General features: G+C 41.3%; 1 protein-coding gene across 1 annotated transcript in view; it reads left to right on the top strand.

The window, feature by feature from the left end:
• The window catches only part of LOC108438350 (fibrinogen C domain containing 1), a 102,523-nt gene that overhangs the window by 29,908 nt on the left and 56,414 nt on the right, over window positions 1–16,201 (top strand). The window contains exons 3-4 of the mRNA XM_017716091.2: window positions 11,128–11,293; window positions 11,609–11,745. Coding sequence (XP_017571580.1) covers window positions 11,128–11,293; window positions 11,609–11,745 — 303 coding nt within the window. The remainder of the gene's footprint in view (window positions 1–11,127; window positions 11,294–11,608; window positions 11,746–16,201) is intronic.

The raw sequence follows: 16,201 nt of genomic DNA on the forward strand, positions 1-16,201 counted from the left end.
AAGGAAACGAAAAAAGGATGAGGGTGATAACTGAAATTTAGATGAAAGGTCAGTGAAAGAGGCAAAAACTCTCTGAAAAAAAAAAAAATCTGTGAATCTAATTATACCCTTCCTGTGCCAGACACTAAAGGTTTGATCCATTTTTGCAGGAATGAACATGTGATTATTACATATGGGACCCAAGGTAGAGAACTTGTTAAAGCCAAAATGATGTCAGAATTGAAACTATATTTTTAAAGTAGATCTAACAACTGGACGTGACATGTAATTTGAGATGGGTAAAGGTAAATTAGAAGTAACTAGGGCTAACAGTGGGGTATTAATACAGGAATTTGCTTCTGAGATACACCAGTCTAACTGAGGGCACTGATACCATAGAACTATCTTTTGTGCATTGGCTGACCAATAATAAGGAAAAGCAATTCCCAGACAAATGATAATAACTGTTTATCTAGGGAATAGAGAAAGGTTTTTGTTAAAAAAACAGTAAGACTTTGAAATAAATACATAAACCTTGGCAAAGTCATCATTTTAATGCAGTTTATTCAGCCTACTAAAGATAGACGTAAAGCATCCCATTTCTGAAGATCTTGTTTGAGTTTATCTAGAAGAGGTGTAAAGTTTTTGGAGTAAAGTTCTTTAAATGAGCGAGTGATGTATACTCCCAAGTATTTGAATCCTGTTAACGATGTACAAAGCCTGAGTAAGACAGAGTATGGTTTAAACATGTCTGTGCAATTTAAAGGGAAACATATAGTCTTCGAATAATTTACTTTATAACCAGAGAAACTACCAAACTGGTCTAACATTTTATTAACTTGGGGTGTACAAAATGATGGGTCTGATATGTATAATAGTAAGTCGTCTGCATACCTTGTATTATATTCCCCTTCTGCATATGCCTTGAAAGTTAGCTGTTGTCTTGAGAGAGATTGATAAGGGTTCAAAAACTAATGCAAACAAACTCGGGCTCAAGGGACACCCTTGCTTAGTAGTTCTAGAAAGGGGGAAATAATCAGAATTGAATCCATTGGTAGTTACACAGACTGTAGGGGAGGTATATAACAGCTGTATCCAGGAAATGAATTTTGGACCAAATCCAAAGCATTTTAATACAGCAAACATGTATGCCCACTCCACTGTATCGAATGCTTTCTCAGCATCGAGCGAAACAATAGCCTCTGGTAATTCAGAATGTGGGGTGCTATATACAACACTGAGCAGTTTATGTATATTTGCAAATGAAGAACGTCCTTGCATAAATCCAGTCTGATCAGGAGAAATGAAACTAAGTATAACCTTTTCCAATCTAATAGAAAGAAGTTTAGCCAAGATCTTGACGTCTACATTCAGTAATGAAATGGGTCTATATAAGCTACATTCCACTAGATCTTTACCTGGTTTTAAAAGGAGAGTAATGGAGGCTTCGGTTAAAGTCTTGGGTAAACAGCCAGATTATAATGCATAATTATACATTTGAAGAAGTGGGGCTAACTTGTTAGCACATTTTTTATAGAACTCAACTGAAGCCAGGTCTGGGGGAGGGGCTCCTCAGCGAGCGCCTGATGGCCGGGCCTTTACCCATGGGTCCGTGCTCAGCCCAAAAGAGCTATATGGGACCGCTCTCCCATGGACCCTCACTCGTGGGAGAGGCACTTATGGGGGTCCAGTGCAATGTGGATCGGGTGGCGTTCCGATCTTCAGCTACTGAAACTGGCTCTCGGAACATGGAACGTGACCTCTCTGGCAGGGAAAGAGCCAGAGTCAGTGTATAAGGCTGAGAGTATAGTTGGGCTCACCTCAACACATGGCAGGGGCTCTGGAACAAACTCTCTCTCGAGGGGTTGGACTTTATTCCACTCTGGAGTTGTCCAGGGTGAGAGGCTTCGGGCAGGAGTGGGCTTACTCATAACTCCCCGGCTCAGCACCTGTACGTTGGGGTTTTCTCCAGTGCACAAGAGGGTTATTTTCCTACGCCTTCGGGTCAGGGAACAGGCTGTTGTCTTATGCAGCAAATGGTAGTTCGTACCCAGCCTTCTTGGAGACCCTGGAGGGGGTACTGGAAAGTGCCCCCTGTGGGGACTCCATTGTCTTGCTGGGTGACTTCATTGCTCACATGGGCAATGACAGTGAGACCTGGAAAGGCGTGATGGGGAGGAACGGCCTCCCCGATCTGAACCCGAGTGGTGTTTTGTTATTGTAGTTTTGTGCTTACCACAGTCTGTCCATAACAAACACAAAGCAGTTCTAACACAAAGGTGTGCATAAGTGCACATGGCATCAGGATGCCTTAGGCCGCAGTTCGTTGATTGACTTCGTAGTTGTGTCATTAGATTTGCGACCATGTGTTTTAGACACCCGAGTAAAGATAGGAGTGGAGAGTCGGATCAGATGGCAGGTGAAAATACTCAACAGACCTGGCAGACCCAAACGAGTTGTGAGGGTTTGTTGGGAACGTCTCGCAGAGAAACCTACCAGAAAGATCTTCAACTCGCACATCAGACTTCGACTGCATACCGAGGGAGGCTGGTGACATTGAGTCCGAGTGGGTCCTGTTCCATGCCTCCATTGTCGATGCAGCGGATCAGAGCTGTGGCCACAAGGTCGTAGGTGCCTGTCGTGACGGCAATCCCCAAACCCGTTGTGGACACCTCAGGTAAAAGTCAAGCTGAAGAAAGAGTCCTATAGGGTCTGGTTGACTTTTGGGACTCTGGAGGCAAAAGATGGGCACCGAAGGGCCAAGCGGGCCACGGCTTCCACGGTTGCTGAGGCAAAAACTCGGGTGTGGGAGGAGTTTGGTGAGGCCATGGAGAAAGACTGTCGACAGGCACCGAGAAGGTTCTGGCAAACCGTCAGGCACCTCAGGAGAGGAAAGCGGTTCCCGACCAACACTGTATACAGTGGGGCTGGGTTGCTGCTGACTTCGACTGAGGACATCATTGTATGGTGGAAGGAATACTTCAAGGATATTCTCAATCCCACCAATGATCCTTCCCCACAGGAGGCAGAGCTTGGAGATCCAAGCGAGGGTCTTTCCATCACTCGGGCTGAGGTAGCCAAGGTGGTTGGAAAACTCTTTGGTGGCAGAGCACCGGGGGTGGATGAGATCTGCCCGGAATTCCTGAGGGCTCTGGATGTTGTAGGGCTGTCTTGGCTGACACGCCTCTGCAACATCTAGCCATAGTGGTGATCTCCAACTGGAAAACGAGCCCACTCAGAATAATGGTGTCAATCCGAATAATAACAATAGTAATAGTAATAAAAAGAAGAAAGCGCCTACCAGTTCATATTCAACACATTATCATGTTGATCATTTAAATAAGCCAGTCCAAGATCCAACAAGGAGCAGGTTAACAGTTCGCAGCTAATAGTCCGCAGTAAACAGTCCCCACACAACAGTCCGCAAACAACAGTTCGCTGCTAGTTCCATGTTTGAGTACCGTAGTTCAGTTTACCGTTCAGCCAAACCAATCAGACCTGGCAGTGATGACCTCATTAAGCTGGATAGAACCGTTCATTGAAGAACACCAGAGCTCCTTTTGGGGTATCAAACGTAAAATTCTCCATCCCAAGCTTCCCTCGCAGACGAGCTGAGTATAGCAGTTGGAAGCGAACCTTCTTTTCAAACAGGAGGTGTTTAATCTCTTTGTATGCTGTGCGTTTCCTTGACAGGGCCGCACTCAGATCAGGGTAAAATCTCAAAGCACCTCCGTTGTAAGTTACTCTGTGCTCTCTTGCCCATTTAAACACTTTTTACCTCTCCTTGTACCGGTGAAAACACACAACATACGGTCTATCAAACACTTCATCTCACAAAACCTCCATCAGCTTGCCGGAGTTGAACTGTGTTGGGTCTTGGCCGTCCTCAGGTTGGATCTGCGCGATCTGTTTTCTAAGTCCAGCAGTGTAGCTTTTTGTTTTTGCAAATTTGCAGTGGTGGTCTCAGCCTGGACAAACTTCTCGAAGTTTTCACCCGCAAGGACTTCTGTTGCAGTGAAAATGAGTTAAATGAGTTAACTGTGTCGCTTAGTGCTTCCACAGCATTTTGCACTGGTCTAACAAAGTTCTGAAGTAAGTTTGTGATGTCTTCTAGTAGACCAGCGCAATGTCTGGCAAGTTCGGCAACTAGTTGACCAGTTGAGAGGGGTTCTGGCTGCTTGCTCTCACCTTGTCCTGTTCTTTCCCTCTTTTTAGCAGAGGCTACTGCCACCATGGATGCTAATTTGCCGACTAGGCCCTCGTTGCTGGCAGTGGTGGACAGTAACTAAGTAAATGTAATTCATTACTGTACTTAAGTAGTTTTTTTAATGTATCTGTACTTAAGTATTTCCATTTTGAGCGACTTTTTACTTTCACTCCACTACATTTCAAAGTCAATGTATGCATATGCAGTCGTGACTGGCGTGTTTCTTTTTTTCTGAATTCATACAAACACTTTAATTTTATAGTAAATTAGTTTTGGTTGGTTTATGTTTATGAACAGAGGCCTACAGATCAATATAATAAAGTAAATTTCTTTGTGATCCTGTGTTTAAAGCAAATTTTTATTCAACTTGTAACTAATTTACAAAATAATCTTAAAGTGAAACTTTGCTTGTTTGTAAAAAGTGATTTCAGAGCCACTCGTTTCTCCCTGATGGAAACTGTTTACCTTTTATTAATGACATTTATTTACCTACTAATTAATGACATTCTATTAAAAGACTGGTTTACCAAGAGAGATGCTGGAGTATTTACACCTAAAATGAGTAAATGAGGCGAGTCTTGTTATAAAAATTATAACAGGACATCAGAGTCATAATTAATCTTTTAGTACTTTTACTTTATACTCAAGTACATTTGAAGGCAAATACTTTTGTACTTTTACTCAAGTTGAGGTGTAGATTAAGAACTTCTACTTTTACTGGAGTGATATTTTACCTTGGGTATCTCTACTTTAACTCCAGTACATGATTTGTGTACTTCGTCCACCTCTGGTCGCTGTTTGGGTGTTCTGTGCTTTCTGCTTTACATTGCTCATCACGATCAGTGTATATCAAATGAGGGGTTTATATTTTAGTTTATGAGGTTTTTAGGCATCAATTTCATGATAATAAAAGTTAAAAGAGAAAGTAATATTTGGAGCTCCTCACACACACGTCCTCCCCCTACCGTCGCCATACCGGAAGTGCCTGTAATGGCAGTTGACTGGAGTTTAAATGAATAAATTGGGATCTCTGACTTTTGCACAGGACTGTACACTGATAGAAGAATTGTTCAGTAAAAACATCAGGGTTTACTTTAATACCTAATTGGATTAAAGTAGATTAACGTTACATTAAAATATGCATTAACGCAAATACATTAATTATTGTATGCGTTAACCTAGTCCATTTCATACTGTGTGCATTAACACAGTCCATTATCTATTTCAGTCATCGATATAATCTTTGGTATATAGTTTTCCAGAATTCTTGCATATCATACAAATATTATGCCATTGTGCTTATTCTAATCCATTTTCTGTGGTGCAGAATAGTGTTAATGTCCATAGATATCAGTGAATTCTGAAAAAGTAGTAACAGACCATGTCTAATAAGGGTGTGTGCACTATATTAGGTTAACATAACATTTAAACTGTATTTTGTAAGTTTAGACCATGGCTTCAATATCTGGTGGTAGTATGAGGGAGGATTGTTTGAGGGAGGGAGAGAACACTGAGATTGTGAACACTTCGTCATGGGAACGGCAGGTGAGGATGGGAATTTACAGGGTGTTAGACTGAAAGAAAGAGGGATTTCAGCCATGTTCCACTCCCCAACTTCAGTTATAACATAACTACATAAATTTTCAAGGTTATAAAGTCAGCCAATTAACTAGATCATCTGTTAAAGTCAGTTTCAACAAAAATATATCACTATATTATGTTTAAGACTGGTGTCCAGAACATTTACATTTTTAAAAGGCTTCCCTGAAATATGAATCTATAAATAATTAGATGGAATGGAATATGAAGTAGGGCGTCACGGTGGCGTGGTGGGTAGCGCTGTCGCCTCACAGCGAGGAGGGCCTGGGTTCGATTCCCCGGCCGGGCGACCGGGGTCCTCTCTGTGTGGAGTCTGCATGTTCTCCCCGTGTCTGCGTGGGTTTCCTCCGGGTTCTCCGGTTTCCTCCCACAGTCCAAAGACATGCAGTCAGGCCAATTGGGCGTGCTAAATTGCCCCTAGGTGTGAGTGTGTGAGTGACTGTCTGTCTGCCCTGTGATGGACTGGCGACCCATCCAGGGTGTATCCTGCCTTCCGCCCGAAGACTGCTGGGATAGGCTCCAGCACCCCCCCGCGACCCTGACGGAGAAGCGGCTTGGAAAATGGATGGATGGATGGATGGAATATGAAGTACTTTCATGGTGGTGGTGAAGACATTAAAGTTGGCAAAAAGGGATCAAGTGATGTACAGATCCTCTGAAAGCTACTTGATGACTTTGTGAATAAGTGTACTCTGTTGCGTTTCACCACTGTAACCTAGGAATGTGAAAACTCTTCTTTGAAAATAGAGCTGAATTACTTTATTGCAAAAGTATAAGGAATTTATAAGTAAGACAGAATCTAAAAATAACCTCCAAGCTTCACACATCACCCCATTAATCACCAATGCTCGCTTTTTTATGAGTATTTTAACCTTGGATCAGTTTGCTGCTTTTATGGCCGTGTGGCTGCAATGACCGACAGAATGCCTGATTCAGCTGGAGAAGAGGTAGCTGAAACCTCTCCCCTTCTCACCCCATTTCAAGTCTTCCAGAGGCTGGGAAAAACACAAGTAGGTCACCACCACGGTTGTGGATCTGGCTGCAGATCTGAGGTGGTGAGGGGATCAGTGGAATAAGTTAAAGGAAGTAGTTCACATTCTGTTCTCTAAGTTTAAGGGCATCTCAAGACTTTTCAGTGTGTCTTGAAATCCTCGCTTTGGCGAAGGACAGATTCAAGTCGAGATCAGTCCTATAGGAGTACTTAACATATCCTCTAGTTAATTATCAGAGTGGCCTCATTAGAACGAGCGCCACGGGTAATTGCCTGGCAAGTCGGACAACGTGCGTTCCACTCATCGCCTGGTGATAAACCTTTGTCGCGTAGACAACTCACTTTTGCCCTTTACCTTGGAGAAGTGGCTGGAAAGAAAGAGACTGTTGACTCATCTGTCAGACAGACGGTGAAATTAATACGCACTGACACTTCTCCAGATCTCCTGGCAAAGCCACGTCTGTCATCTGACAGAAACTGTAGTCGCGGAATTGGAAAAAAAAGAGAGATGGTTCATCTAAACTTTCTTTGACCTCAATAATTTACGCTATGCATAGAGATGCGAGCAATCACTATTCAATTGGACTGTTGATTCTGGAGGGCGAACCTCAGATTTTGCTCTCTGGAAATAACAGTCCAGGCTACATCAGCCTCAGGCAGGCTGCCTGATCAACTCAAGAAATATTTTGACAGCACAGAGACTAATTTTAAAGATGGAGTGCAAGCCAAGACACAGCATTAAACCAGCTTGACCATTTCCAATGTCCTTGTCTCAACTTATATAAACCGGATATATATTTAGACCACGTCAAACTTGGCAGGGATTTTCAGATTTTCTTCAGAGAGACTGAAAGAAAACTCAGCTGCTGTATTTTATAATGCCGTGCTTCAGTAGGGGTGTAATGTAGCGAATGTCTTCAAGCCCTCATTAGAGTGGGTGTGCATTAAGCTTGCTTTGTCGTGGCCTGAGGGGTTTTAGTCCAATAAAATGTAGCAGAGCAAAGCCAGAACACAGCCAGAACACAGTGGGTTGCAGTGAAGGACTTACTCCTTGAAACCAAGATAACAGCAGAACTGCATTCTGCCCCCAAGGATGCCAGTTAGTGATGTCATGATGATGTAGTGATGGTGTTTTAATGAAGGAGTCCTTCATATTGAAGGTCAGATGTTTACAGAGGTTGTGTTAGTTAAAATGAAAGACAGTCTGCACATTTCCATCTGTATTTAAATGACAGATGAGGGGAAAAAACAGCATTTTTCAGTCGTAATAGCTGGTTAAGGGACATCGTAGAGTTCTGCAAAAGAACAGAGGAAAGAAGAAAGTAAGCTGTAATAGACTGTAGAAATCTCTTTGTGTGTTTTCAATCATTCATGCTGTAAGATTGAAAGTTTTGATTGTACGGTGCAGAGTGCTATTTTCTATTCCATTTCCACCCATGCTGTTGTGTTCATTAATCTTTCCTTCTCCAGTGAGCATCAGCCTTATTTTTTTTTAAGTGAGAGCTATGTTCCAGACTCAGATGCCCACTCTGTTAGGGAGATTATTGATGATACACGAGGCTGCACGAAAAGCAGCTTTGAATGTGTCTGTGATTAATGGATGCACCTCAACCAAGCGAACTTATTTTAAATAATGTTCAATGCAGCAACAGCAGCCATCAGCATCGTGCTCTACGCAGCTGATAGTATGTTTACAGAGCAGGCTGGGCAGCAGAGATATAAAAGCATGCTTTATCTACTAACAGAGGACCAGCAGAGAGGTGCGACCTGAATTATAATGAAAGGCATCTAAATCCAGCTCTTTTTTCGGGGCTGCACTTAAAGACCCGATCAGGAATGGCGGAAACGGCATCCTTGTTGCCTGCTAATAAAAGCAGGGTGGATATACAAGTTAGATGTTTTAATTAGGTATGTTCTTATTCCAAGCCTCTATTCTTGATCCACCAGACATGCTGAACTGGGCTTTACAAGCACCATCAGAAATCCTTTGAGTTTTTGTTTATGGCAAATGTATTATATATGCTGGTTGGTTCTTGAAGATAATTCCTTTTAGGTACTTATTTCCATTAATCCAGGTACATAAGGCAACAAGTTCAGTCATTGGAGAAAAGCATCAACAGGTGACGCTGCCTCTCCTCTTTTGATCATTTAGTAGTCCCCCCAACCCTTGCTAGTGGGCCAAGCTACTCATAAATGACAGGTAAACATGGTTGCTGTGGCAACATATGAGGAGAGGGTGTGTGAGATGAATCCGTGGTGAGAGCAGAGAGCGTTAATGTCCCCACTGTCCGCTCAGGAGGTGACCAGCACGTCAGTTGCCATCATCATCAACCTCACCAACGGCCACACACACTTAGCTTAAAATGGTGCTGCACACAACACTGTAAAAACTCCACGCTGGATGTTTGTTCATACGTCCCTAGATGGCTTGAAATTTTTCATGTGTCCAGAGGAAAGAGAGGAGCTTTCAGAGATCATTTTTCCTAATTGTTGCCTGGAATTTACGTATATCCACCTGCCCCACATAGTGAGACACGACTGAAGTGTAGTCTGCATCACTCAGAGTCAGCGTTTAACGTTGCACCAGACTGTCTAGCAGCAGACAGGCCTTAGCAGCTTTGCTGAGACAGACACAAAAAACTTGGCTGTAAAAAACGAAAGACCTCTATCCCGCTGTCACCTCCCACTGTGCTGAAGCACAGACTGTCTGACATAGTGTAATTTTACATGCTTAAAGGGAATGTGTGAAATGACTGAGCTCTTCTATTTGCATAACACTAAGTGTCCAGTTAGCATTATGCAAATACAAGGGCTTCACCTAGTGCTCATTTTAGCCAAATGAGCGTTTCTGGTGAGGTTTTTTTATTTTTATTTTTAATGCAGTGCCTAGTGATGTATTGTAACAAAATAGTGGGCATAGTACTGTGGAAGCAGTAAGGCAGTGGTCATCAACCTTGGTCCTGGAGATCTTCCTTCCTGCAGAGTCTAGTTCTAATCACAGTGTACAACACTTGCTTCAACTAATCAACTTCTTCAGAAGTCTTTGATTGGCTAGATGTTAAATAAGGGGGAGAGGGGAGCTCTTAAATGCTGGTTACCTAAACTTTGCAGGAAAGTATATCTCCACAAAAGAGTGTTGGTGACCACTGTGGTAATGACTGTATGAGAGCGAAAGGCACATTTTGGTTTTTTTTTGCTAACTAATTTTGAAAGTGAGCAAGATTGCACTTTTATACAAGAAACCTACACATCTCCACTACAAATTAAAAAAATGTAAACTTTTTTTCCAGTGCCATGCAAACATTACAGCTCACCCCATGGGTGGGATTCATTGTCACACTCTGAGGGACTAGTTGTAATAACTGTTGCTAAAAAGTCTGGCAAATAGATGTAAATCATAATAAATAAATCACTACAGTTATATACAGTTTGACGTAGGTGAGCTTTCCAACCGAAATGGCAGCACCATTAAAAACCTGCATTTTATTTACATGACGACATATACTATTTTTTGCTGGGTCTGTACAAAGAAGCTTCCAAAAAAACATTTATTGAATTTATTTGGAAGGATGTGGAAAACTATGTTGCAACTGTTTGGAACACTGTGTTATAACTAACTTCACTGTGTGAAAGTTGTAATTTACCTGGCTAGTTCTTGCTGTGAACTGTTCACATGCTTTAAAATTATGTTATGTTACAGCCACCAAAAAGGCAAATGAAACAATGTAGGCTTGAGTTCTGTGAAATACACAGCTCAGTAATGATAAAGAAGTTACTTGTGTAATACAAAATGTACAGATGACATTGCGATAGGAAGAAGACAACATGACTAAAGCAAGTTTCACATAAACATATTTAATTACATGAAATATCCACATTACCCCATGCCCAGTTCACCCTATATTAGATTGTTCCCTGTTGTCCTCTGTGAAGCAACTTAGTTGCCAGTAAAGTACTGCAAATATACAGTTCTGGTCAATTAGACATTTTGCAGTACCTTGACAACAAAATTATAGTGACTGTTGTAGAAAAGAATGCGTCTGCACATTTACATTAATAGTTTACATGTTTTCACAGCCAAAGACTACAGAAAGTGTAATAACATTATATACTTAAATATTTTAAAGGAACTTGCACCTCAACATACTGTGAATTACAGGGTAAACTGCTAAGGACAGACATCAGCTCAAAGAACAGAACAGCTATTCTGTTCTATTATTGGCTATAAAAGATTTTCATTGTGATTGTTATCACAAGAAAACCAGTGGCACCAAATACAATGCCTCATTACTTTATGAATCCTTGAATGATTTGTCTCTCTCTCCTTTCCTCTCTGTCTCATTCTCTCCAGCTGTTGTCGGAGAGCCAGATCAACATGGTGAAGGTTGTGAACTCAGTGAGTGATGCCCTCAACTCTATGCAGAAGGAAACCGGCAATACGAAGGGGCGCCTGAAAGCAGATCTCCAGAGGGCTCCAGTCCGCAGCCTCCGGCCCAAGGGCTGTGCCAACGGAGAGGGTAAAGCAACTCCTCATTACCCTGCCGTCTTCAACCGGTCAACCAGCTGTAATGAGCCCTACAGTGGATTCAGTCTCTCTATAGACTACCCTTCCACTGGCCTCTCTCTGCGGGCTCTCCAAGTCAGTAACAGAGGCACACAGAGATGCCACTGCTTAGACTGCATGTGCAAGATGACACATGTCGAGGCTGCTGTATTGAAAAAAAAAAGCCTTTTTTCTCTCACCTCAGATGCGCTGGCTGGGAAGAAAGTGCAGCATAGAGTTCTTAATGTGGATAATGATGATGTTGGCATGTCCTGTTTCTTTTTCATAGGCTCCCGACCAAGAGACTGCAGTGACATCTATGCCAGTGGACAGCGAGAAGACGGGATTTACTCTGTGTTTCCCACACACTACCCTGCAGGCTTCCAGGTCTACTGTGACATGACCACTGATGGAGGTGGCTGGACGGTGAGTGGCTGCTTGTGTTCGCCAAACCAGTGATTTTTAGTCCTGGCACTGTACAATTTTGTGTTGTCCTTGGACTAACACACTTAACTCAGCACATGCAAGGCGTGATAATTAACTTGATAATTAGCTTTTTACTGCAGGGAAGACCTTAGACCATGAACCATGCAGTGAAGGGTTTCTCATGCTTTGGCTCTGTTGTCCAGCACATCACATTTGAGGTGAAGCAATGTATGAGCAGAACATTAGCTTTAATTCATGGCTTTTTACTTTGATAATGGGTGAATCACAGTGTGTTTCCCCATACCACGGAACAAGTAATTGGGCAAAATAAATACATAAAATGATCACATTGCAAATTCTTTACAATCGGTTGTTGCCTGAAGTCTGCTATCCCAAGACATCACCTTATGCTGGCTGTCTTCCATGGTGATGCTCTGCCAAGCATGGAATACAGCCATTTTGGTTTCCCACTTGTGTCTTAGCCAGTCAGGAGCAGTACTGCAATAAGTTCTACTAAGTTGGCAGTTGCAATTGAGCCTCAACAATTAAAATGCTTTTAATGCACTTCAAAATTCATCCTGTTGCTGTCGAGGCAGTCGCAAACCTAAGTGAGTCATTTCCAGTCGTACATGCCACAAGTCACAATGCTTGGCAGTTGAGGTGATATGCTTTGGATCGTGAGCTGTTACTTTTTTCTTCACACTTTCCTCAGTCCAACTCTCTGGATCATGTTTATCTACATCTCTTTATCTACATCAATAACACCTTGTCCCAGAACTGTAGAGGCCTTCTGTGAACTTTTTAACATTTTCGTACTTCTTCTCTGTGGTGTGAACACTAAAGCGACCATTTTAATCAGTCATCACAATAGAGACGAAAGAAGCTTCTTTCTGTTGCATCTTCGCCCATTTATTAGAACACTGCAATAGGAATCCTTACAATCTAAATGTTTGTAATAACCTAGACACTGACATGCAGGGCATTTTTTACTGAAAGCAAACACAGTAAGGTAAAATGTGCATGGTACCTTTCCACCTGTCACAAAATCCAATCACAGGTTATTGCATTCATGATCCATGTAAGTGCTAGATGATGCAACCCACTATGCATTTTGCTGAGATGGGTATGAACTTCAGGGTTGAGCAGGGCTGATGACACATCTGTACTTAGATACTTGAGTGTCGTGGAATTTTATAAGACAGTTTTATCTTTACAAGTGAGAGCTTTCTTCTCTCATCTTGCTACTATTCCTAAGCTCATCAGTTTTTGATTCTTTACATTGTACCAAACAGTTGATTTTAATACTCTGGCACTGGCTTTGATTTATTATGATTTTTTTAAAGTCTCATGACTGCTTTGATTCTCGTCTTGAGAGAAACAGCAACAGACTCCACAACCAACCCTAACTCATCTAGAATAATCTATAAACTCTAGACTTTTTTTAGCTCTCTAATGCATGAGCTAATGATGCAATGACACTCAGCTTGCCAAGAAGAAAATGAGCAGCCAATTTACTACTACATTTTGTCCCTTGAAATGGTGGACTACATATAAAAAGGGTGGATTCCCTTGTGGTTCAGCCAGTATAGCTGTGAATACCATTAAATCACATTGAAATTCTGCTTTTATTCATTGCACAGAGCCAAAAACTCTATCTGTGTACAATTTAAGCTGGTGAGATTGTGTACAATTGTCTGATCGTGTACCTTGACCATCATTGATTGGCAGTAGTATCATGATGGCATGCAAGTGAATGTGCACTACTATAGAGTGTACTGAATTGATATCCACAGCATTTGTCTCCAGTAACCCATTTCAATATGGCCGGTAATGTGGTAACAGCACAGAGAACCCTGCTTAAGGGGAAAATAGACAAGCTTGGGTTTCTACTCAGAAACCTGTAAGCTAACTTAGTTCTTGGTGTGGTTTGGTAGTTTGTGCTGTAGTTTGGAAGAACTTGATGTAGCCTATCAATTGCTTCTTCTTATAGTAATAATATGACCAGATCTTTGGGTTAGTCTGAAGGCTTCTATCACTGTAGCCTATTATCTTTATCATTCTGGAAGGCTTGGCTGTATTAAATAGTATTTTTAGCAATGTTGATGTAACTATGAGGTCAGAATCATTGATCATTTAAGCCTGTGTTAAGCTTTCTCAAACTAAGACATTCTGTGCATGGAAGCTGTTTAACTAGCTGTCTCATGGTGAAAAAAGAAAAGAGATAGAATGAAAATAAAATGCTGCCTTGCACTGCTATAGAGCATGAACTGGACAAGGACTACAGATTACCATACAAACATGATTTAATTTTGTGCTTTTTAAATTGCGTTCTATTGGTGATACTTTTGTCAGTCGTCTCAAGCCTATTCAAGCCCACAGTTACTTACTGTTAGACTGCACTGAGTGAATCTACATGAAGATAAATGATTGTTCTCTGTAAATGTGAGCTTGTTTTTCATATGTATTCTGGGGTAAATGTAAATTTAAATCACAAAACAGTAATGTGTCATGAAAATTGCTCTCTGGCAAAGAACTACATTGTTTTTTGCATTTAAATCGAAATGGTTTTGTTAATATGGAATAAAATGTTGGTCATAAAGATTTGCGCACATTCTGAAAATGTAATGGTTAAATTATAGTGTATACAGGCAAAATGCTAGGACAACTTGACAGCGAGTGTAACGCGACACAAGCGATCAGATGCTCGCAGTTAGAAAAAGAGCCTTTACTGTATGAAACATGATCCAAGCTTGTTGTCAGAAAACAGGAACAGGTCAAATCCAAAAAATTCTAAAAGACAAACATCACAGAAACAGGCAAATGACATCTAAAGGCAAAAGTCAAAGTTGAAAGTCTATAAAAGAACTATAAAGAACAGGAAAGAAGCAATACCTCACTGATACCTCACCAAGTTAGAACCTAAAAGCCCAGACTCATATACTAACTACTGTAAATCATGAGATAAACAGAACAGGTATGACAGATTAGTATTCAGGTGATGAATGGTTGAGCAGCAGTCACGTGATCTCCAAGGGAGTTCTGGGAATTGGAGTACTCTGGAGTCAGATCCAGAAGAATGTTTGTTACATGCCCATCGCCTCCAAAACAGTTGTCTCTGGAATCGATAAAATTTCTAACCGATAAAAGTTAGAAAGTGTCTAATCACACAGAGGTAGACCTTAACACTGGAGACAATTTCTAAAAATATGGTGATTACATTTATTTTACAATTATGAAGACACATTTTTCAGTACCAAGTTCACTTCCAAACTCTTCACAGCCCCATCCACAGAAACCTGCAGCTCAGCATTGTAGTTCATTTTGTACTTAAATACAAAAATCTTAAAATACATCTGTTCATCAAAACAATAATAGAGTAATGCTCTTGTATGCAGTCACCTCAGAAACACTGGTAGTTGTTGACATTAAGGCAAATCCATGATTTTATGTAAATCTATGAATAGTAAAGAGTTACTGGCTCTGTAGATTTATTTTATATTATTCTTTGGCTGATCATGTAAACAGAACGAAAAAGTGGAACATTTTGTGCAAGATTTTAAGTGGGTTTTTTTGAGGTTTGAATTGATGTACAGTGTTGATTTTGCTCAGCTAAACTAAAAATGTTGCTTTGGATTGTTTTGTTGAAATGATTTGAAGCATGGTGGCGCCATGGGTAGCGCTGACGGGCCTGGGTTCGATTCCCTGGCTGGGCGACCAGGGTCCTTTCTGTGTAGAGTTTGCATGTTCTGTCTGTGTGTGTTTCCTCTTACAGTCCAAAGACATGCAGTCAGGCCAATTGGACGTGCTATATTGCCCCTAGGTGTGTGTGTGTGTGTGTGAATTTGTATGTCTGTCTGCCCTGCGATGGACTGGCGACCTGTTTGGGGTGTATCTGGGGGTATCCTGCCTTCCGCCCGATGACAACTGGGATAGGCTTCAGCTCCCCCTGCGACCCTGAGAAGGGTGGCTTAGAAAATGTGTGTGTGATTTGAATTAAACCGCTTAAATTTCTTGGAATTACATGAAATTTTTTTTTGATTGAATTGACAAGCCATTTATTTACAATGAGTGAAAAAACAATAATTACATCAGAAACATTAAACATGAAAATGGGATTTATTGTAGAGGAACAAATGAAATAAAAGAACTAAAATATCTGGTACTCGACATTATCTAGCAAATAGTCACCGATACTGTAAATGCTTAGTTTACCTGGTGTGCATTATTTGGCCACATGTTCTTATCCACATCACACCTGGTGTTCTATCTTGCCTGTCTTGCTTATAGACATACAAATAAGCACTTACTTATTATGCTCTGGGCTCATAATGGACCATCTATCGTGAATAGAATTGACCCCTTTTTGTACACTGTCAACACCTGGGTAGGGCAGCTCACATGGGAATCAATTGCAATTCACAGATAAGACAAACAAGCAGAGAGGAGGAAAGAGAAG

Source organism: Pygocentrus nattereri, chromosome 28 (assembly GCF_015220715.1).
Source record: "Pygocentrus nattereri isolate fPygNat1 chromosome 28, fPygNat1.pri, whole genome shotgun sequence".
Classification (NCBI taxonomy): domain Eukaryota; kingdom Metazoa; phylum Chordata; class Actinopteri; order Characiformes; family Serrasalmidae; genus Pygocentrus; species Pygocentrus nattereri.